The sequence below is a fragment of the Scophthalmus maximus genome, chromosome 4 (assembly GCF_022379125.1).
Source record: "Scophthalmus maximus strain ysfricsl-2021 chromosome 4, ASM2237912v1, whole genome shotgun sequence".
NCBI classification, from domain to species: domain Eukaryota; kingdom Metazoa; phylum Chordata; class Actinopteri; order Pleuronectiformes; family Scophthalmidae; genus Scophthalmus; species Scophthalmus maximus.
This window is the reverse complement of record NC_061518.1, coordinates 4,668,643-4,691,971: the sequence shown is the minus strand read 5'-3', so window position 1 is coordinate 4,691,971 and position 23,329 is coordinate 4,668,643. Positions and strand designations below refer to the sequence as shown.

General features: G+C 44.9%; 1 protein-coding gene across 5 annotated transcripts in view; it reads left to right on the top strand.

Moving 5' to 3' along the window:
• tspan4a (tetraspanin 4a) overlaps positions 1-23,329 on the top strand; it is a 119,379-nt gene that overhangs the window by 7,439 nt on the left and 88,611 nt on the right. For 2 of the 5 annotated variants that reach the window (XM_035628995.2, XM_035628996.2), the window contains exon 2: positions 18,141-18,220. In XM_035628995.2, coding sequence (XP_035484888.1) covers positions 18,158-18,220 — 63 coding nt within the window. In that variant the 5' untranslated portion in view covers positions 18,141-18,157. Of the gene's footprint in view, positions 1-16,059; positions 16,133-16,763; positions 18,221-23,329 lie in introns of those variants that run through there. The other 3 variants (XM_035628998.2, XM_035628994.2, XM_035628993.2) reach the window with 3 other exon arrangements.

Below are 23,329 nucleotides of genomic sequence, written 5' to 3'. Positions count from 1 at the left end.
TCTCTCTCTTTCGGCGGAGAGGAACACGTTACTGGGGGAAAAGTTTGAAGAGTGTTTGTTGACAGAGGCTCGGTGGCTCTCGGGGACTTTTCTGACAGGAGTGTGTTGGAGGAACCGGGACTTGTTCAGCTCCTGTCTCTCTTGTCTTATTCATGAGATTTCGTTTTTATGTTTTGCTGTACATTTTGACTTTTTTTGAGGGGGGGGGGGGGGGTGAAGAGCTTAAAAACAAATGGTCTGATGTTTAAAACAGACGGAAAAAAACACCATTGCATTAATAACCTCATAATTGCGACATGAATTATTCACCAAGAGCAGCTACGTCGTGTTTGCTTCACCAGGCTGAGGCTGCATAATTCCTGACTTAACCTTGAGTTGTTTGCTAATTATTGTCTTAGCCAGACTGTTATGATCGTGTCCTGCAGCTTTTTATTCACTGGTGCTTCAAAGGAACAGCTAATGGGGGCTGCACATTGCGTCCGATATTGGAGAAACAAAAGATAATAATACGGCACATCTGGGCCGCGCGCTGCAAAGGAAAATGCATCGGCGTGTTAAAAAAACGACAGCTCTCCCTGAGCGCCTCTCCCTCTGTCGTGGCAGGGAGTCTTATTAGCAGGGCGTTCTGTAGCGCCGCGACTTGTTGTTTTGATTCCTGCGGTTACAGTTAACACGGCGGCGCCTCTGCGCCCTGTTGATAAGTGATACAGGAGCAGTTATGAAGTCAGCCACAGGGGGCTAAATGAGCCGTCCAGTGAGTCTGTGGTGAGTGGGACAGAGCTGCATGACTTCACTGTGTGTGTGTGTGTGTGTGTGTGTGTGTGTCAAGCTCAGGGCATGAAGTTTTCTGTGGGAGGAAATAAACGAGCCAGACTTTACACATGTAACCTTTTGCAATCCAAAGGAGAGACTTTACTCCTGACAAACAGAAGAGGATAAAAGGAAGAAATATCAGGCACATTTTTTTCCAGACTTTCCTTCCACTAATTATCTGTGCATTAAAGCTACGGTGCGTAATATTTAGAAGAACGTGTCCACAGAAATTGAATATATTGTCCATTACTGTGTGTTCATATATGTATAATCACCCGCAACAAAGAACCGCTGTTTTTACTCGTCATCTTTGAATGAGTTCAATCATTAAGTTACATGAGTCGGACCCGACCTCCGCGGTGAGTCGCCATGTTTGCTACGTCGTGATGTGCTGCGTTCCGGGGGGGGAAAAAAAAATCACCGCCCCGGCTTCCGGCGTGCGAGTTCCGAGGTATGATGGAACGCAGCATTAAGTACGGTTGTTGCAGCACACGGTCCGGGATACGTCGCGTTCGTGTTGAATTCCCAGAGCCGCGGCAAACCGGAAATGGAATTGGCGGTGCGCCGCCATAAAGTGTCCCCTGCCAGGTGCTCAGATGGTTGCGGTTTGCTACTTTACCACCGGACGCCGCCAGAAAAGTACAACAATTACACACTGGGCCTCTAAGTCTATTAATTCTTTCATAATTTGACTTCTTCAGGGACTAAAGAAGGATTTTAAAAAAAGGTGTGGCCTTTCTGTGTTGTCAGAAATTTGTTTTGCGCTCTCACCTCTGTACTTCTTCTTCCAAAAGTCTCTCTTGACAAGTAGCCTGCATCTTCTGGTAAGTTTCTCCTCCAACGGTGGATCGTGACACCTTCACCCCTGCCCTGTGGACGTGGGTGGCGATGTCACTGTCCGTAGATTTGGGGTTTTTCTCTTCACAGCTGCCGTCGTCCTTGGGCCGACTTTCTTTCTTTTCCGGGACATTTTTTTATTTGTGAAATGGCTCTGTCCAATTCTGTCTCTTTTTGCTCCGTTTCATAATGGCCCGCTCTCCTCCCGCCCTCTCTGGTCTCCATGTCGGTGTTTCATTTTCAACGTCAAATACATCCGTCCCAGGTGAAACCCAGGGCCAACACCGAGACATTCAGAACCAATGTTTAAAATGTCAATGTAACGGCACAGCGTGGGCAACGGCAAAAACACCTGTCGGCCACACATCTTCTCACTTTAAAAGAAAATGGGTTGGTTTCGAAAAACAAAAGATGTCCTGAGTGGTTCGGAAACAAAAGCAGAAATTGTGTGCTCTCGTCTCATATTCCTGCTTTTGATTTTACACGCAAAAGTGAAATGTGTTCCCGCAAAAACAAAGGACTCGGCCTTGTGCTCGTAATAGTTTTGGAAGAGATTGCTCTCCACACAGCTCGTGGTGGTGCCAAAATATTTATCCCAGATGGATGTACAATGCACTCCTGTTTGTGAAAATGACTTTGTTTACTTCAAATACATATTTGTGAACATCTTCTGAAAGGGTTTCAAAGAAACGTCTTCAGTAGGATCAAACAGACTTGAGGCCGAGTGCCACAGACAGTGAAGGCAGTGTGGGAGTATTGAGAGATACAGAAGACCGACATCCCGTTGGCTTTGTTTTTGTCATGGGACGTGTTGATGATACGGAAATATGCAAAGTTGACAGCCTCTTGAAATGGGAGATTTTAAGGGAGGAAGCTTTGAATAGAATTGCGGGAAAAACCTGCAACTGCATTGAATACGTCTACAGATGGCCGGCGAATTAACATCTAAGAATATCAAAGTTAAAATGTGTTGGGGCAACTTTAGCCACCAGAAGATCAAAAGTTTTATTTTGCTTCTATACGATGTTTTCTTTCAGACTAGTGCAGGTGGTTTTACTTCACCTCGTCTATTCATCTATCCGCAGAGTTCAGTCGAGATATAGATATGGCAATTTTTCAACATACACTGAGCCATAAGCCTCCACTTCAGTAGCACTTACAGCGGAGCCGACTCAACTTCATGGTAAAAGTAGTCGTAAGACTTTTGAAGCTCGCTGTTCCAGTTTTATTCTAAAGGTTTTCTCACAAAGGGATTTTTTTCCCCATGCATCATTCATAGCCTCATTTTGTATGAGATTTTATTCTGAAAGACATTTTTCTGACGGCTGTGGACGGTAGATATGCAACAGTCCCTCAACAAGCCCTTATACTTCTTTTGTTTTTAATCATTGCATTAAAACAACTGACAGTCATGAAAAAAAGGTTTTAACAAATCAGGTGCTTGCTCTTTGCCGTTTTTTTAATTTCGTTTCTCCTCATGACATATTGACATAAATCCGCGTGTCACCGCCGCGCTACGACGCTGACACGCGTAAGGATGTGTTGCGCGGATCGTTTCATTTTACTCAAAGCGGAAACCGCCCACGATCACCGCGCGCACATTCTTAAGAAAACTAACCACCACTTAACCAATGGTGAACTAACAGCGGTGTCGGTAATTGGCTGCGGGGGCGTCCTGTGTGCCTGAAAGAAAGTTTAGAAAAAAAGAAAAATAACTACATCACAATAGCTTCTAATTACTACCGAGGCAAAACAGCTCGTGTGGATGTTTACACAATAGGAGGTCGATGCGTAAGGCAGTTTTATATGAGCGTGTGACAACCAATCGACTGCTTGGTCGTGGGAGGAAATTCCTTTTAAAGAAAGTGGTCCTGTTCGGCGGAACAAAATGTATTTTCTCTCCGTGAGCAAACTATTTACAATGCACCACTGACCAGTGTTAACCAGCAGACCCCCGCCGGATGAGGACAGACCAGGTGCACCTCCAGGGGACCCGAATCCCCTTTTTGTAGAAAACGGTAGGATAAACATGCGAATAGGAATCCAGATTTCCATCTCATTCCCCCCATCATAGATATATTTGTTGAGCAAGCCAACAATGAAACTGGTCTTAGTCGCAGAAAAATCGCTCTCGCGTGAGTTGCGAAATAACTAGAAACAAGTCAAATAATTTAACTATAGAAGCTAAAGTAGAAACAAAGAGCCAGAAATAACCATATCTTATATGGCGAAACAATATATTCAACTAGACTGACAATCCTTTGAATGTTGTTAGTGGCCTTCATGCTGTTTAACCCTCTGAACTCGGAGCTATTTTTCATATTTTTGGTCTGTCGCGTCTACTTCTGTAATAATGCTTGTCAAACCTCAACCCTGTAATGTACAGTCAAGTTATATATCACGTGAATGTATGAATAGTTGTATGACCATAAAGACAAAAAAAACGGAAATTGAATGTCGCTGACATTCAATCAAATGACACACCAAAACAACAATGATGAAGATTTTTCCCGTTTAAAACTGTTCTTCCGAGCCTTGGTTATGAGATAAAAAAACCCAATCCAAAACATTCTTACTAGCGGAAATCAAAAGTTATGTACATTTTTCTACAAATTTGTCCTTTGATTTTTCGACCCAAAAAGTCTATTGTGCCATTCTGCAAAGCAGCTCCTGTCTGCAGTGACACAGAGGAGCGTGAGTAGTAGTAGTAAGGAGAAAAACAGGAGGAGTGAGAGGTCCTGTTCTCATTCCTAAATCTTTGTTTCCGGGACAAAGTCGGAAATTAGCCTCTGATTGGTCAAAGTGGATCCAAAATGGACGGCTAGAAGTCCGCCAACAACAACAGCAGTAGGACTTTTGCTTCTTGAAAATCGTGATAAAAATGATCATAAAAGTCATTCAATGTTGGATTTATCATCGTGGACATGTTTGTACAAAGTCTCCGAAAAGACACTGAAGTTCCAGGCCTCGCTCCAAATCTTCTGAAAGGGCTACAATGGCACGGAAGCATTTTTGTCAAAACGACAACAACAAGCCTAAGTTGCTGGCGTAAACTGATGCAAGGTTACGAAAACTTTTGTAACACGACTCATGTGCTGTCGTACACGACGGGTTCGTGCTCAGAGGGTCAAGTTTAAATATCTAGGAAGATATTTGTGTGTGCTAACCTAGCTGATGCTAGTCATAACCAGAGCCCTTGAGAGAGAGAGAGAGAGAGAGAGAGAGAGTAGCGACATTTCCGTTCACTCCAATGGTCACGTCAAGATTAGGGAAACTTCCTGAGCCAATTTGACAATTCGACCTCACCCCCGGTTCCAAAAAAAAACCAAGATGGCGCCGGTCAAAACGCTAAACTGGAGGCTTCAAAACGGCAGTTCACGAACCAATTGTTGACATCACAATGACGTTTTTCCTCTGAGGTTTGGATCCTGTGCGACTTGACAAACTGGCTGTCTTGTATATCTTGTCCTCTTCACTCCTCCATGAGCATTCTACGTCACCAATAGGCTGGTTGTGTAACATCACCATAGAAACAGAATCAAAAGAAGCACAGAAGTAATTGCCTGATTATAGATAGCCTTAAAAAACAGAAAAAACACATCTGTGAGCACATTTATTGTGTATCTCACAGGGTTTTTTTTGTTTTAGCGCGGCAGCTTTGGACGATTATTTCAATAACCCGAGCAAAACATCACCACAAACGGGATTCGTTGAAAAACTAAGAAAAAGACCTTTTGTTATAACTCTTCACCCTCTGATTTGCAGTCCTCTTGGTTGAACTAAACCCATTTTGGCCACGTCGGCCTAATAGCAGATGTTGCACAAGGGTATAGGACCCCCTTGACAATGAGATGATCTGCATCCCAAGGGGCTATCCTTAAAGAAATAAACAAGGTGACCACATCCTGCGCCGCAGACCAAGGAAATGACTTGAACGCGAACGGACGTCGAGCCTGTCAGGCCAAATACGAGGCCTCGTCTGGCTGCTCTTGGGACTTTGACGGTATTACTTTGTCTCGTCCCTTTCGTCAGAACGCAACTGGCGGCCCCGGGAGACGGACCGAGCGTCCTGCAGGAGAAGAAGACGGCGCTCACACTCACACACGCCACTGCTTATATAGCCGCTTCCACAAAGACACGCTTTTGCGCACCATCGGCCGGTGTGGCGTCCCGATCCGAGCTGTTTCACGGCGGCTCCGGGGACTTTATGGTTGGTTATCACTGCTGCTCTCTGCCTCCTGGATCAAGCAGGTCTGCCTACGCACAGCCACCTGCCTGAACACTCCTCTGATTAGATTACGCACACTGGGATTTCAGCAGTGCTCCTTCTTCTCCTTCCTGTGCCATGTGGTTTGATGTGAGTCTCTCTTAATGCTGCGAGCGAGGGAGGACGGATGTCTCCTCGAGTGGGTGGGTGTAGAGATAGTGGATTCATTTGATATGTTTTCTTTGTTTATTACTATATGCTACGGTGTATATATAGCGCATTCGAGTGACATTATAAAGCAGCGAGTGGAGTACGTGCAAATTATTAGAGACAGTGCATCATGCACATTCAGCGAAATTAATATTTTCAGTCTGCATCTCATCGCGCTCCATTCATTAAATATTCAGGACATCCATTGACATTCAAACACGAGCATGCCTAGCAATCTTCATACTCATGTGTTGCGATTTCAAACATTCTGATGAGTAAAATACACCCTGCGTGTTGAGTATGCACCGACATGCGTTGTGGATCTAGGCACTTAAGAATCCATTATGTTCTCATTATGATGACAGCAGGACAAAATTTCCTTGTAGGGAATTAAATCTGCGTGATGAGCGAACGCCAGTGGGGCAATCAAAGACTCAATTTGGGAGCCCAGGTTACATTTCAGACACACACGCACGCGTCGCAGTCGGAAGAGCGAGAGAGAGAAACACAAGGCAATCGATTTCCACAAATCAAATTGAAACCATTTATCTGATATTCCACTCAGATGAAAAGAAATGTTTCTCAGTCTGGTCGCGCAAATCCGATTTCAGACTGTGTGTGTGACACGTCCGTGTGTGTGCGGCAACGAAATGAAGCCATCCAATTCGATTTTCATCCGAGCAGCGTTGGCTACACCATCTAAGCAAACCCCTTTAAAATTTCGGGGTTTCAGCAGAAAAACGGGATTTTCTGAAAAGCAGATTGATGTGGTGATTGTGTTGAGAGTTTTCGAGGAGTTCACTGTAATCAGGGAGTGTGGGAGTTGTGTACAATATGTATGAGCCTGTCAAGTACCTGTCCTGTGTTCATGTTATCACGCTGGTGAAGGCGTGCACATTTGCCATGCAGGTTTTTTGCATGTGTGAGATGTGTGTTTGTGTCTGTAAAATGGCTGGTCGATTTTTACGGCAACCCCCAACTGTTTATTCCTCCCGGGGCGTATTTTTCTTCCCTTCAAGTCCATAAATACATGTCCACACAGACAAGCCCATTTGTCTGTTGTCGGGCAGCGTTTGACTGGCAAGCGGGGTAATAACCTCCTCGCTAGGACGGATTAGCAGCAGAATGCAAATCGCAGATATGACACATATGCATACATCATGTTCGCAGGTGCGAGGGTTCGCACGCTGGCGGCGCAGAGGTGTGGGACACAGATCAGAGTTGGCCACGAGGCCGCTGACACCCCATATGGCGGCGGAGAGGGTTTGATGAATTGATGGCGAATATTAGATGGAGATGAATAGACGGAGGTGTTTTCTTGCCGTGAATTACCGCCGTGTGCCAGGGTTGACAGATTCCCTCAGAGGCGTTGTTTCACAGGCCGACTAACGCCGCGTCTGGCCTCGTCGTCCCCTCCTCAATTTTGGAAAGTGGAAAAAAAAATGTCGGAGACACTGGTTGTTGGCTTTTGAGGGATCATTGGCCGCGAGCGAATTACATCCCATGAACTGGACTAATGAGAAAGGCACAAGGTGTAAATAATGGAAGCCAGTCATCCAAGGCTTTATCTTGTTAGCTGCTCGGATATGTTAATCACTCGCCTGCCACTATAATTTACGCAAAACACAGTGACATACCAGAATATTAACCGTTCATGTTGTTGTTTGCCAGAACATGTGAGGACATTAATTGGTTCAAAAAAAAAGAAGTATTCATTTACAGCATTGCTGTCGACGATGTTGAGCATTCAAAGCGTCGACCCCCAGTCGAATGGATAACTGGACCGTGAAGCCGACTGCGATGGAAGTAGAGACGCGATGCCGGTGAGCGCGGTGCTAAGGCAACACTGCACAGCAGCGGGGTTCAGATCTGTTGACTGCTCCGATTCTCCCGGCAGCCCGATTAAGATGGGAAAGTCTGATTCCTCTGCGGATGTGTGTTTCCCTCGGCTTAACCCTAATCACAGGAGGGAGCTGCTCCGGCAAACACAGTTGTAATGGGACTGGAAAACACTATCTGACCGGCAGGAGGGGCGCACTGGGCTTTTTAATAGATCAACGCCGGGGACAAAAGGGCATTGATGGGGTCGGTCGACACGCTTTTTCCCGTTCGACCAAATTCTCATCGGTTCGGACAATCACATGGTGTAACTTTCGGAATGAGAAGAGCACTACATCAATAGCTTTGACTGATCAATTTCATTAATCAACCCCGCCAACCCCTTCATAGATCAACCTTCGTTCAATCTAATGGAGACTGTTGGTTTAACTTATTCAACGTTTAGGAATTGACACCATGCCAGTGTGTGGCTGCATTTTCGTCAAAGCTACAGCGTGTCATATTTAGAAGAAGGTATTCGCGGAAATTGAATATATTGTCCATTACTATGTGTTCATGTATGTATGATCACCTGCAAAAAAGGAACCAATGTCTTTTGCGTCGACTTTGACTGAGTTAAATACAGTTACGTGAGGTGGACCCGACCTCCGCGTGAGTCGCCATGTTTGCTACGTCGCGTCGTGCTGCGTTCCCGTTTCACTGCGACTCGGGAGGCCGGAAAAAAATCACCACCCCTGAAGTCCCGGGGATGTAATGGAACGCAGAATTAAATACACCCAGAATACGTCGCATTCAGGTTGAATTTCCAAGGCTATGGGAAACCGAAAATGGAATTAGCGGTGCGCCACCATAAAGTGTCCCCTCCTGTCGGGCGCTCCGTTGGTTGCGGTCCGCAACTTTACCACCAGATGCCGCCAGAAAAGTACAACGATTACATATGGGGCTTTAAAACGGATGACTAAAAAGTTGAGGGGCAAAGTCTGCAAACAGCACTTTGCAATTTGACAGCTCAACAACCGACATGGCCGAAAAAAAGATTGGTTGGCTGATTTGTCTGCGACGGGATCCTCCACCACTGAGTGTGGACCACAAGGTGTGGACATACCAGAATTGGCAGACTTCAATGTTTAATTTTCCTTTCCGACAGTTTCTGTCGCTTCTCTTTGTTGACTCCGTTTCCTTTGCACAGTTTTGTCAAAAACTTTCCACAATGGTCCCCTTGATATATTAAAATCTGGCGGCCACAGACGACATCTTCGGAGCCCATTTGCAAATCAATGTGCAGTTTACCGAACCTCAGAAACGCTGCACAAATTGGCACGGATCTCGCCCTACCTATTTAGAAAAGATTTGACTCGGATATTTTGAAAGTAGAAGTCGTGGTTCTTAAATTAATTGTCTGGAGTTCTGTGGCTGTCTCAAATGATACGCGGCTGCTCCGTGGCCCCTGAGGAGCAAAGGAGCAGCTTTGCATGTCGCCACATGAAATGCATGAATATTTCAAGACCTTTTCTGCTCCTAACATTTCACCAAAAAAACTACGTAAGAGTTAGCGTTCGATAGTGATCACACGCTGACAGGCCTTTTTATTATACAGAAGAATTGTACTCGGGTATACTGTTAGACACTTCATTATCGACGTATGAATTTTTTTTCTCGTGTTGTCTCATTTGCCAACTTGAGAAGTCGCATGCTTGCTGATAACAACTAAAACCTAATTAGTCGGGTGAGGGGGGTCGAAAGAGGTATGAACATTGTAGAAATAATAAAAAGTTACATTCCCTCAGCTCACCTCCCCTGATGACGGGTAATTTGCCTTTAGGCTGACTGAATGTGCGCCAGAAACAAATGGTAAGAGGGTATTTCTCCTGATTCCTCCCACCCGTTGCCTCCAAACGACATCTTTTTGTGTATTGTGAATAACTTCCAGGAAACGCAACAGTTCCCCCCCGACTAAGTACAAATGTGTTTCCCGCTTAATATTTTAAATTGACGGTTAATGATGAATAGCAAGTGAGGATTTTATGTTTGTATTCTGTTTACATGTGTGATGTATCGCAATTTCTTAAATATTTCTATTTGCTTGATTATTTATTACTCTGTTACTTTTTTATTTATGTCTCCATTTTTAATGTCCCCTTTGCTGCTGTGACACGGCAAATTCCCCTGTAGTGGGACCCATAATGAATGATCTTATCTTATCTTATCTCATCTTATCCTGTATAATATCTAACGATGAGTTGATGCCCCACTCTCTGCTGCCAGCAGATGGTGCAAAGCACATTGTTTTGGGTGGAAAACCAAAATTAACCAGCTGAAAGATGTCAAAATGCTCCAATGAGGCTGATGGAAACTCCAGATTCAGTTAATAATTCGTAGTCACTACGATTTGCTCTATTTACCTTTAGGTCGAAAAGCGCCATGAAAAGCCAGGAGGTGGAATCTTAAATTCGGACCGTCAAAATTTTATTTCCCAGCCCGAGAATAAATGTGCGTTAAAAAAATGTAGAATCTCAGCAGCCTTTAAACAGTGCACGACCTTTGCTGCCCCAACATGACGGTGTTAGCTGTTGCCTTTGTGGGTGTAATTTCTACTTTATGCCCTGAAACCAACCGGCTTCAAGACAAATAACATCCAACATTGGCTTGATATGTATTTGCCTTGATGCACAGAACAGCATTTTCTCTAGGTTAGTCGTGACATAATGAATCCAGGTAGGCGTAGAGGGCATTTTTTTTAAATTATTTTTTACCACCCACATCCAAACTCTTTGCATGTGTAACATTTCTGTTTGGCAATGAGCACGGCGCACTGCGTGATGACATTTTAAACGCTTGCCGACCAACAACACATGCTTTCCCTGGTTACTTAATTGCTTTGTGTCCCCTCCCGTAAAATCCTCTTGTTGGATTAAACATATGAATCAAATCTTGCAGTCGACAGCAGTAATTAATTCTGAACCATGCGAAGATATTAAGACACTACACTCGGCTAATGGTGACCAAGACTCATTAATTTCCTTCTCTGGTTTTTTGTGGATCCTTCATTGGTGATGGTTCGCGCGCGGGTTGAGTTTTTAATTCATGTTTGATTTACATTTGCCGGGTTAGGGTTACATTTTTTTGTTTGGAAGAATCACAACTCTCCTCTCAGTTTTTACCCTCTGATCTATTTATAACGGTGGCGCGGCTCTTGCGAGGGAAACGTCAGTCTGTCGGTTAACTGGCCCAAAGCGAAAAATAGCCCCGGAAAAAGTCCTGGATGAACTGTCATGAGATTCGTTGCAGACGTTTATGATTGACAGTTCATCTGAGGATTTCTCAGATCATTTTGGATCGTTTTTTTATCGCACAAAATGACACAGCAAAACCTCAGCACTCCTGCGTTAACCTGGGATTTGATATTGGGCTTAATAATATTGTGCTCATTATGGGGAATGACTCTCAGAAGAGTAATAAGTCAATGTTTTTAATCCGTTAACAACTAAGTGTTATTAAAATATTGCGGTACTTCATGAAGCATTGTTCTTTAACTATTTTGTAAACTCTTTATCAGACTAAACGATTTTATATTTAAAAGAAAAGACATATTTAAGTGAATGAACTTATTTAATTGTCACCACTGAGGGTCCGCAGAGGAGGAATCGTAATTTTTAAAAAGTCAAATGCACTTTACCTGCTGACAAGAAGTGAAGGGCTGCAACTAACCACTATTTTCATTATGGGTTCATCTGTCGATTATTTCCTCGATTAATTGATTATTTGTTTGGTTCATAAAATGGTGAAAAATGTCGATCGTGTTTCCCAAAACTCCAAGATGTGGTTTTGTTTCATCTTTCATTTGTCCACACACCAAAGATATTTAGTTAACTGTCATAGAGGAGCAAATAAACCAGAAAATATTCACATTTAAGAAGCAGAAATCAGAGAATTATGACCTTTTTTTCAGAAAAACTACTTGAACAGATTAATTGATTCTGAAATTAGTTGGCGATTTATTCAGTAATCGATAAATCGATTTACTGTTGCAACTCTAAAGATGTGTTAATCATCATCATGGTGTTCGCCTCTTCTCTCATTTATCTAACTCTCCTAATGACAGTAAGTTATCCCGTGTTTAACGGACTGTAAACCTGCCGTCCCCTGAAGAGATTTTAAAGCTTTCGTATCCGATGGTTCATACGTATATGAACCTCGTTACTTTCTCTAGTCGTCATTTGTGTGGCTTGCCTTTGGAACCTCCCGATCAAATATTGTATGCATTAAAATGTTACACAAACACGTGCTGAATGCACATGATTCTCTCATGCGGCCATTCTATTGCCATGCCAACGGTGCTCAGGACCGTCTCTCTGAGAAACAAAATAGACCTGCCTGACTGTCATTATGCCGCATTTTCACTTTGGTAAATTTAGAAGAGTCGAGGTCATGAATTTCAGTCCTGAGTGCAGAACATGCACGGGCTGATTCAGTTTTCTGCTCTGCTGTCGCCGCGCATCAAACCGCTGCAGATTTATTTAAAATTTAAATGATCATAACAATGTTATATCGTCCCGTTGTGTCTTTGGAGATACCAAGAGACTAACAATTGATATGATATGATGTTACAGTATCTTTTTTTTACTGTATTGCATTACCATTTCCACCAGAAGGCCTTTGCATAATTCATTTTTCATTTCATCTACTATTTGCCATTTTAGCCGCTCTGCAGGTTTCAGTTTGTCGTCGCATCTTTTTGTGTGTGTGTGTGTGTGTGTGTGTGTGTGTGTGTGTGTGTGTGTGTGTGTGTGTGTGTGTGTGTGTCGTCGTTGTACATGAATCTCTATTTTGTCAGCAAAAGCAAATCTCCGCTCCCCTCGTGAGTCGGCTCGGTCGGGTAAAACATGTTTATTTCCCGCCAGAGCTGATGTTACTAATCTCCGCGGCTCATATTCCTCAGTGATCTTCGGTGACATGCTGCTGTGAGAATGTGGCTTCAGGCAGCTCATCTCCCGCCTCCCGCTCCCGTACGGCACCTGAGCACCCGAGCCCGGCAAATCCTACAGGTCACAACGTGATGCACTGGTCTGCATGTACTTCATGGTCAGAGGATGACAAAGTGAAGACATTCTGGATGGGGGGGGGGGGGGGGGTCTTGTCAGATGTTTTAAGGGCGTTTATTCAACATGTGATCTGATGGATGACAACGCTTCAATTCCAAGCTCCGTCATGCCTGGGGGGTCATTACAGAGATTTTCTGGCCGCACTAGAAATAATGTTCCGCATTAGAAAAAAGGTTATCATTGGATTTTTGGATGCTGACGGGATCTTATTGCGTCGATATATCAAATTATACCTCGTGTCTGAAGGAAAATTTCTTAGAAATGAGTGTAATCGCCACAAGAAACATCATTTGTGACCTTGGGGGGAAAAATGACACACCTGAGTCAATGTGTCCGTGAAGCTTCTCGGTCGTGATGCAGGTCACGATATTTTTTTTTTTAGGTGCTATAAGAAGCCAACTGGACCTGCACCTGGAAACGTCACTGAGACAAAGAGAAAACTGTTCTCAAGATTGCTACGACTATTAGGATGTAATAAAAAGGGCTGCAACTAACGATCATTTTCTGGATTAATCGATTCGTTGTTTGGTCCATAAAATGTCATTAAATGGTGAAAAATGTCAAAACCCACAACATGATGTTTTGTTCACACACCAAAGATATTCTGTTAACTGTCATAGAGGAGCAAATAAACCAGAACATATTCACATTTAAGAAGCTGAAATCAGAGAATTTTCCCATAAAAACGACTTGATCTGAATAATGCATTATCAAAATGGTTGGCGATTAATTTAGCATAAGCAAAAAAAAACAACAAAAAAAAACAAACCTCTACCAGGCAAACAGCACCTAAATAATTTGCCAGTCTAGCCAGTCTCGTTTCACATGCTCATATTGCTGCTCCGTGAGCGCGGCAGTTATCCTCGTCGGCCGTTCCGTCATTTACTGGAGATGTATTCAGGGCGGACTCATAACGCAGCTTTGAACAAGGGAACCCGAGCCAGCCTCCAGCACCTGTACGGCTGCGAGGAGAACCGAGTGCAGCGCAGCAGGCTTTTGCGTGTCTGACTGTGCACATCGCTGCGTTTACACCCTTATTTCACATCACAGCGAGTCGCGAAGTGCTATAATCTGCGCCCCCCTGTTGAAAAAACCCCCACGCCAGTCTTAACAGATTCATTTCATCATGGTGTGCGTCGTGTTTCTTCAGCCAAAAACCTTCCTCTTTTCTTTTTTTTCTTCCTTCATGCACGTTATTTGTACATGCTGAGGACATCAAAGCTGCATGCCGCCACCCCCGGGGTGCCACTGCACATTTACTTTGTGTGTGTGTGTGTGTGTGTGTGTAAGACTATGTGTTGGAGTGGAGTAGTGTTTGTGCGGCAGTGGATGTGTAAGGATAGGGGGGATGACATGAGTGACGAGGAGTCAGGTGTTTTTGCACGGTGGTGTCACAGGATGCTAATGACAATAATCTTAGTTGTAATGAGTCCCCGATGCCGCACAATTAATAATCCCATTCCGTGTTCATAACGGGAGTGACGCGAGACTGGGCCAATTACTGAAATAGATGACAAGAATCATCTATGCTTTATGAATATGGCACGTAGGGACAGTCTTCGTTTATAGTTATAGAGGGAACATGCGGCTGCTGTTTCCTGTCAAACCCTCAGTGACCCGTGACACTTATATACAAGATAACAGATCTTCAAAAGGGAAGCCGAAACCTCTCGATCGCCCCCTGGTGGCTTAAAAAAAAAAAAATATGGACGCAGTCACCGGGTCAGCGGCCAAAACCTGTATCCTCTGGAATCACCAGCAGAGGGCGACTCCACTGGTTGCAAAAAAAGACGTGAGTTTCGCTAGAAGTCTATGAGAAAATTACTTTACTTCTCACTTGATTTATAACGACATTAAACATTTTCCTGAGGAGCTTTGGTTCAATCTCTAGTTTCAAGTCTTCTTCAATACAGCAGGATGTTCATTTTGTAAACTATGGTCTCATATAGAGTAAAATAGATGATAAAGCACGGCATGCATTGGGGTTTGGATACCGCCTATAACTGACAGCTGGTGGTGTCCAATAGCTGCATGGTTGCAGGTGTAGTTGGGCTCAGTCAGACCCCCCCCCCCCCCCCCCGGCTCCTACGCCTGGTTCCAAAAAACACAAACAAGATGGTGCCGGTCATGATACTAAACTCCGGTCTTCAAAACGGTAGTTCACAAACCAATGGGTGACGTCACGGTGGGTTGTCACTTGGTAACCGCTAATAAATTGAAAACAATGACCAAAGAAAAGATACACTTTTGGCATTTTTGGTTTCGTTTGTGTCTTTAATCTTTGGATTCAAGGGACTGGTCACAAAAAACACTGACAGTTGCGGCAAAGACCTAATCTGAACTGGTACTGCATCATTCGTGCAGGGACGTAGCCATTACTATATTTACAGGACATATAAGTAAGATTTTGCCAATAATTGTCGTCGCTTAACATTTAACATTACACTAAATTCAGAAAGCAAGCGTCCAAGAAACCAACATATCCAGTTTAACAGGAGCTCGCCCAGAAAGACAGTTTGCTCCATCAGTGCTTCTATCACCGTAACATACGTGGACCTTATGCAGAGAAATAATCCAAAATATCTCCAATAATTGGGAACATTGTCCCATGTCAAGTACGTTTTGGTAGAAAACACTGAGCGTGTGTGCGCTCTCCTCGATATGATGCACGATCCATCGACAACTTGATACCGCCAAGTCGGTGCCTCTGCCGCTTTCAAAACGTGCCTGACTCATTTGGCCCCTGACCCCGATGGCAGCCAGGTCATTGAGGGGCGTGCAGTTATTTTTCTGTTGATATCAGCAGCAGCACTGCACGTTTCCCCCCCCCCCCCAGTACGTTCGTGCGGAGAGTAAGAGTGAGTTCAGGCGAGTTGTTGGCAGCGTGGGAGTCCGTGCCGAATGCAGCTACGTGGCCATACCGTGTGACCCAGGTTGAAGTCCAGAGGGACAGAGGGGGCGAGGCTGAACATGACTGAAGCCAAGCGTGCACGGAACAGTCTGGGCTGTGCGCAAGAGCAACCTCTGCATGTGGAATGAGTTCCAGGCAGAGAGCAGAGGAGGTGGAGGAGGAGGAGGAGGAGGAGGAAGCACTAGCGCAAGTGCAGCAGGCGTCTCAGCACTGGTATGTTAACAGCACGCCAGGTTCTGTGTGCGTCTGTGCGTGCACGTATTGCACAGCGTGTGTGTGTGTGTGTGTGTGTGTGTATGTGTGCGCACGTGTGTGCGTGAGTGTTATCTGTTAGATGGTGGGGTATGATTGGCGTGTGCACTGAGAGACGCCGATTGGTCTGTGCTCCCTCGCAGGGTGTGGCCAGAACATGACCGACCGATCCAGGTCCCTTTCTCGCGCCGCCAAAGGTCTAGGGGACGGTTGGCGAGGAGGGACGGGGTGTTTGGGATTGTGTGTGTGCGTGGAGGGGAGCGCATCAGCGCCTGTGGGAGGAGAGAGGAGAGAGGGAAGAGAAGGGGAGGGGTGAAAACGAGAGAGAGAAGGAGAACAGGAGCATGTGAAGAGAGAGAGGGAGGGAGCGTTAGGCAGCGAGGCTGGACGAGCGCTCAAACACTGCAGTCTCTCTTCTGCTTCTGCTTCTGCTTCTGCCTGTCTCTTCTTCTTCTTCTTCTTCTTCTTCTCTTGCTGCTTGGCCATGACCCCGGTGGACACCTTGATCTCCTTGCCCACCTAGAGAAGAGGAGAGAAGGGCTGTAGCAGCATCAGCAGCGGAGGAGGAGGAGGAGGAGGAGGAGGCGGAGGCGGAGGAGGAGGGAGAGAAAGACGAGAAGAGGGGACACCGCACACTTTTGCCTCCCTGATGAGAGAGGGGACTATGAACTAACCCGCCGCCGGCACAGAGCGGGGAGCGCAGAGAGGGGCTCAGAGTGAAGGTGCGGGAAGTTGAGGAGGGCGATCAGCTAGATGTGTGAAGGATAGGGTGTCGCGAGAGGCAGGGTGATCCCCCCACTGACACTTTTGAGACACAAACAGGACGAGTGGGGGCAGAGACAGGGAAGCGTGCAAAGGAAAAGGCAGGAATTCAACAGGGAGAACATTTCACGAAGCCAAAGAATGGTTTGCTCTCCTGCGTTATCCATCCTCTCACACTTGTTTTCTACCTTCCTCCCCAATTCATAACGCCATCCTTCCTTCCCTCCTTGCTTTTCCCTTTCTTCTTCTGCTTCTGCACGTCAGCCAAAAGCACGTCGAGCATCCTCGGTGGACGTGCAGATTTTTCTTGTTGAGTTTAAGCGAAGTTGATTTGGCTGGAAGCGGGGACTCCGTCAACCGCGCTCGTGGCGCCAGGGAGGACGCTTCCGGATCATCTTTGCAGAGAGCCGGAGCGGCCGGAGCTGTCGGGTCGAGGCCCCGCCGGTCGCCTGAGCCCCATTGAACCGTTTTTTTGCGGGACGAAACCCGCGAACCGGCTTATCTCCAAAGAGCGCGGCACCTGTGTTTTTTAGGGATTACAGAGGGGCATCCTGGGATGCGCAGATGTGCAGATGTGCGTTGGGATTATGTCCTAGACACACAGATCCACACAGGTGTTGCAGCAGGATAATGCAACAACAAAAAAAATCTCCTGCCGAATATAGTGCCACTGTAGGATATAAAAGGGAGGAACTCCGGAGTGGAGGACATGGCAACGCATTACCTTCCCCAGATTACCACAGATCGAGTGTGATCGCGCCTGGGGTGTAATTAGACCGGCAGGTCTGGGGCTTTGACAGGGGGTCATAGTTGTTTTTCAGCTAAGCCGAGGGTAGGTAGAAAACTCAAATCCTCACCCAGACCCTCTGTGGAATAACTTCTGTCCCTCCCCGAGGACTCTGTACCGACCCGAAGCACACACAGAGCGACGGTTAGAGACCCTCAAGGACTCCCTCCCTTCCCACAATGAGACGCTCGAGCACGGACGAGACTCCGTACCGGCGGAGTCCGTCCCTGGACAGCAAGGCGGACTCGCCGCCGTTCACCTCCGGGTTCCACCGCTTCAGCGGCGAGTTCGAGTACAAGCGGCCGCCGTTTGCGTTCGGCTTCCACACGACGAAGGGGCCGCAGACGTCGAAGGGCCGCTACGCCCAGGGGAAGAAGTATGTGGTGTTTTACCTGGACCTCTCCTTCATATTCCTCCTAGAACTGCGGCGTTGCAGGATGGCCGAGGGATGCATGATGGCCCTGCGATACGGAATGGTCTTCTTCAATCTCCTTTTCTGGGTGAGTGCCTTTGATCAAACACTTTCTTTTTTTTTGCTTTCTTGACATTTACACTTTTTGTTCTTTCTGTTTTGCATATTTTATTCCTGCCCGTGTAACCAGAGTGAGGGGGGTGAGTGTGTGTGTGTGTGTGTGTGTGTGTGTGAGTGAGAAAGAGACAGATCATGCATTGAGATCATGTGTACAAAGCCCACTGTGTGTGGGTGATTCAAGCTTCCTCTGTTCCCTATACAGTTCTCCAAGTGTGGGTGTACGCTGCATTGTTTGCCGTGTTGAGCTCTGGCAAATTTAGAGCTCGCATTGTGTGCACACTACTCAATCACGGTGTTGCCACACACAACAGCCCGTCAAGGCATCTGCTGTCAATCTGCTCTATCCGGCTGATCATGATCCGTTTGCCTGGGGGATCTTGTGTGAGCGTGTGTGTGTGTGTGTGCCTCTGTCAATCTGCTTTGCAGGACGCCTGTCATGTTCCACAGCGGTGCGTCTCGTTTCAAGATCTCGACCTGGTGCCACGGAGACTGCCTCTGTGCCGTCCGATTGCGAACGTGTGTCACGGAGATTTGAAGTGACGCTGGCCTCTGTCGTTACTTTTTTTTATGGGAATCTCTGACATGCCCTAGACACACATATCTGCTCTTATTGGAATGAGACCAGTCCGACAATGCTGCAATGCAATCTAGTTGCCAAGATGCAATCTCTTCCCCCCCCCCCCCCCCCGGGGAAAGAGTGACTTCCTCACCTCCTCATCTTGTCAGCTATAAACTGCTGTCAAAGAGGGGTCACCGCATTTGTCTTTGTGTGTGTGTGTGTGTGTGTGTGTGTGTGTGTGTGTGTGTGTGTGTGTGTGTGTGCACGCGTATTGCCGCTGGGGATACGTATTGACCACTCGACCACGATGAGCTACATCCTTCACCTCAAGAGAAGCCAATGATGTTATGATCCTCCAGGTGAGAACAAAGGAGCTCTTCCCATATCAAGGCTTGTCATCTGAATAGAATGCCTTTGTGTCATATGAGCTGATATGAGCCTGTCAGATCTCGACATCAACCACCAATTCAAAAGCAATCCACAAACTGTTTCATGTCAACTTGTTCCTCCAAATCCAGTTTTTTTCACATCCGCTTCAAAATGTAGGCTTTTAGCGGGCTGACGCCTGTAGGTTTTGAACGTGACCTCATTTTTCTGCTGACAGTAGATTGGTATAGCTATCAGGCCCAACCTTTGACCCGTTCAAGATATGTTTCATATCAACTTCCCTTACACTTTTATAGTGATACCGACAATTGAGGGTTTACATCCTGCTTAAATAAACAGGGGCACAGAATGTGCTCTCATCATCATCAGCTGTCCCTTTAGGCATGAGAAGAAGAAAAAAAATGAGGGGGGAGATTTTTTAAATGAATTTAACATTTCGAGAATAGAGTCGAAATGTTGAGAATAAAGTTGGAATACAACTTCCAGAATGGTCCCAGTTTTGTGGTCCCAGTTCATTTGTCACGAATCCACGTTAACTGACGTTAGCGAAGCTACGCTAGCTCCGGTAACCGCACGGCTCTCAAAATTCATTAACAGTTGTTTGCAATTGTTGACACACGTTGACGTTCGTGTGCAAACACCCGTTGCCACCGCATCGTTTTTTCCACATTCAGCCTGTCAATAATAATATTGCAACTTTACAACTTGGTTAGCAGCTAGCGTTAGCTTAGCAAACTGGCTAACAAAACACCAACATGCGGTTGTTTGGTGCTGCTGAAAAGTGCTTCCGGGTCAGAATTTCGACTTTATTCCCGACGTAGTATTTCAACTTTATTCTCGGAATCCACGATTAAAAAAATTGGCCCCAATACTCTTCCGTAGTTTTCAGACATGAGTTTGCCATTTGCGTATGAAGAATGAAACAGGGTCATACGTGTTCACAATAACGCGGAAATGTTGGGAACATTCAGGCGAGGGGTGCTGCCTGGGTGGAGCGTCCGCTCATTCGCTGTGAATCTTACGGATATTTTCCTGCCATAGTCTCGCAAGGGCTCGTTCGGACAAACTTCCGGACATTGTAGTTAGGGGGCCGGTGGGAAGAGTCCCGGGGATGTCCGCAGCAGTGTTTGCAGACATTTGCGTTCCCACATGCAACAACTCCGGAAAAGGTTCAGAAAAAATTGGTGCACGTTTGAAAGCAGCTTCATAAAGATTATTTTAGTTTTGCATTCATCCTGTGATTTACTGCCCCCTTGTGGCAGCAGCAGGTCATTGTCCCTGGAAGCTAGGTTGACTTCAAGCTGTCACATCCGTCATGTTTGTCATTTTGTTGTTGTTGGGGGCGTGTCCTGAGCAGCTGGGGCTCGTCGAGCAGCGGTGAGGAGAGGATGGACATTTGCACATAATGTGCGTTGTTAATAATCTGGAATCTCTAGCGGGTGAGTGGGCTTGTCAAGCTGCCCCGCGCACAGATGGCACACATGCAGAGACGTATGTGGAAAGAAGAAAATTACTTCAAATCTTTTTTCTTCTTCTTCTTCCTGAGCGTAAAAGAGGAAGCAGAAGCTAGTAAACAAGCAAATGACGCTGTGATTTATCATCTCAAATTGGTATAATTTGTCTTACTAATCACTTCGGTTAAAGTGTGTGACGACAAGGAGCATTGAGGAGCAGCTTTTAATAACTCCCTTTGCAAGAAAAGCTTTCATGTACTCGTTTTTTTTCAACTGACATATTTAATAATACCAAAGCCTCTCAATTCTCTACTGATGTTTTGTCATTATTGTACTATATTTTCCTTACTGTTAATCAGGGTGTATAGGTTTTCTGTGCAAGATGGGCAGTGAGTTTGAGAGGAAGTGAAGCAGCATATTGAGGCAGGAAATGGCAGGATTCTGGGGATGTAGCAGGATTCTTCGTCTGTGCTTGCCTTCCCGTCTCTGAGACTCCACATCCTCAACTGTTAAAACGTTCGTACGTCGTTTCTGAGGATGGAATCTCTTCGCTGCAAATAAAGTCGTATAAATAGCAGCATCCACACCATGCACGGAGAAACTAAAATGTGTAGGAGTTCGGATTACCTTCTTTTTGAGGATTGTGAGTTTGAAAGAGCTGGTGAAGTGAGTGGCCACTATATCGGTTTTGACTTCAGCAGAAGCAGATTTCCAATGAATGTTTTACTTTAACATGCAGCACATGCAGAATTGTCGATCTTGTTTGTGACTCTGACACGATTAAAAACCTTTTCACACCGATCTTGAACTGGAAAGGGAGGCAGCGGGGGAGCTATATTTTTGCAACGTTGATGTATTTATATGCCTCCAACTGCTGTTAAAAACACCAGTCAGCCTAAGACTCCTGACGTCTGCACATTGACAAATTGGTCTGGGCGGGAAGTTGCTGATTTCCCAAAATCAGAGAGTAGAGAGGTTGGTGCTGATTTTTCTATTGACAAAGTCACTTCACTAAAGTTTTGCAGTATAAATTTCACTAGACTTAAACTACAATATCATACTGCTGTATGAAGGAAGTGTGGTGTGATTTTTCTACGATCCCACACGAAGAAAATAAAAAAATTCTAAATAAAAACGTGGCAGCTAAGAGCAAAGCTTATCTTGTTTTGCAATGAATGGAGGTCAAGCTTCTCTGTGATCTATTGATTGTACATTACACATGCCAATCTATAATGTTGACAATTATTAATTCCAGTATGCGTGAGCAAAACAACATATGCACCAAGGAAACAATGCAGAAATTGAGCCGGGATAACACGTTGTATTGATGGAGATTTAGTAAAACACTAGTCTGGATCATGTGATTGCTGATTAACTTATTGATCAAAAGAAATCGAATTTATCAATAATGAAAATTATTGTATGTTTCAACCCTAATAGCACATAATTTCTTCCTCAGTCACTGGTCTGCCAGTAGCATGGTGCCTATTGCTGCCCCCGGTGGCCAAAAGCTGTTTTGCAACAATAATGCGGAATTTGCGAGTATCAGATTCACGATTAAAACTGTGCGTTCATGCAAAGACAGGAATATACATTCCTATTCTTTTCGTTACATTAATGAATTTCTGTTTTAAGTTGTAAGAAGCATTAAAAATACCATGTGTTGACGCCGTTGTTTGAAAAACTCTATGAAATTGTTTCTCACCTCAAATCCTCCAGAAGCACACGTATAGTCTTGATCTGCTGCCCGCGGTTTTTTCCTTTAAGAAGGATTTTAGTTGCCCGGTGACAGTTACTCAATAGTTCATTACTTACAGTTTTTCCCTAAAGTCCTGAAAACCGCATCAAATAGAAGCTAATCTGGATCCTTAAGTACTGAGTAATCACAGGCCAGTTAATGAGTAAAATCATTGAGGAAAACTGTTCTTAAACATCTCACCAACTTTCACGCAGAAAATAATTATCTCCACAATGTCTTGCAATTGATCACAGTATATTAGTAGACAGACCACAGCACTTTGTCTGTATTTCTTATAGTATTCTGAACTGGTCCAGATTCCTACCTCCAAGACAGAGACTGCTGTGTATCAGCCTCCCAACAAGGGTTAATTCTTGAACCTGCGTTATTCAGTGTTTACATGCTTCCCTTCGCCAATTTCATTAAAACTGTCTGGTTTCTTATCACATGTATGCAGATGACATACAGATATATATAAATGTGTGGAAAAAAGATGCAAAGCCACCACTCCCCTTAGGAAACCTTGGCATGATCCTCAATCCAAGACCTGAAGTGAAAACCCGATCTCTAGAATTGTTGAAAATATTTTCTCAATACCTTTTGGTCCACTCCTATTCACGTCACCTCAATAGATTCTTCAGTTTTAAAACCAGATCTAGAAAGACTTTTACATGCAGTTATTACGGTCGCATTTAGCTATCCATGCATATAAATAGGTTTGTTATATTGCTTTTATTTTTTCATGTGCTTTGATAAAAGTCTGCTTCTTTCTCATGCTTGTATTCTGTAAAGCACTTTGGGTTGCCAATATTAAATTTACTATACAAATACATTTGCCCTGCCTTATGAATCTCAATCATTGAGGAAGTGGGTGCACATGAACCTCTTTTCAACTCCCACAGTTTTCCATTAATGGATGTAGAAATGCCCTTAAAAATC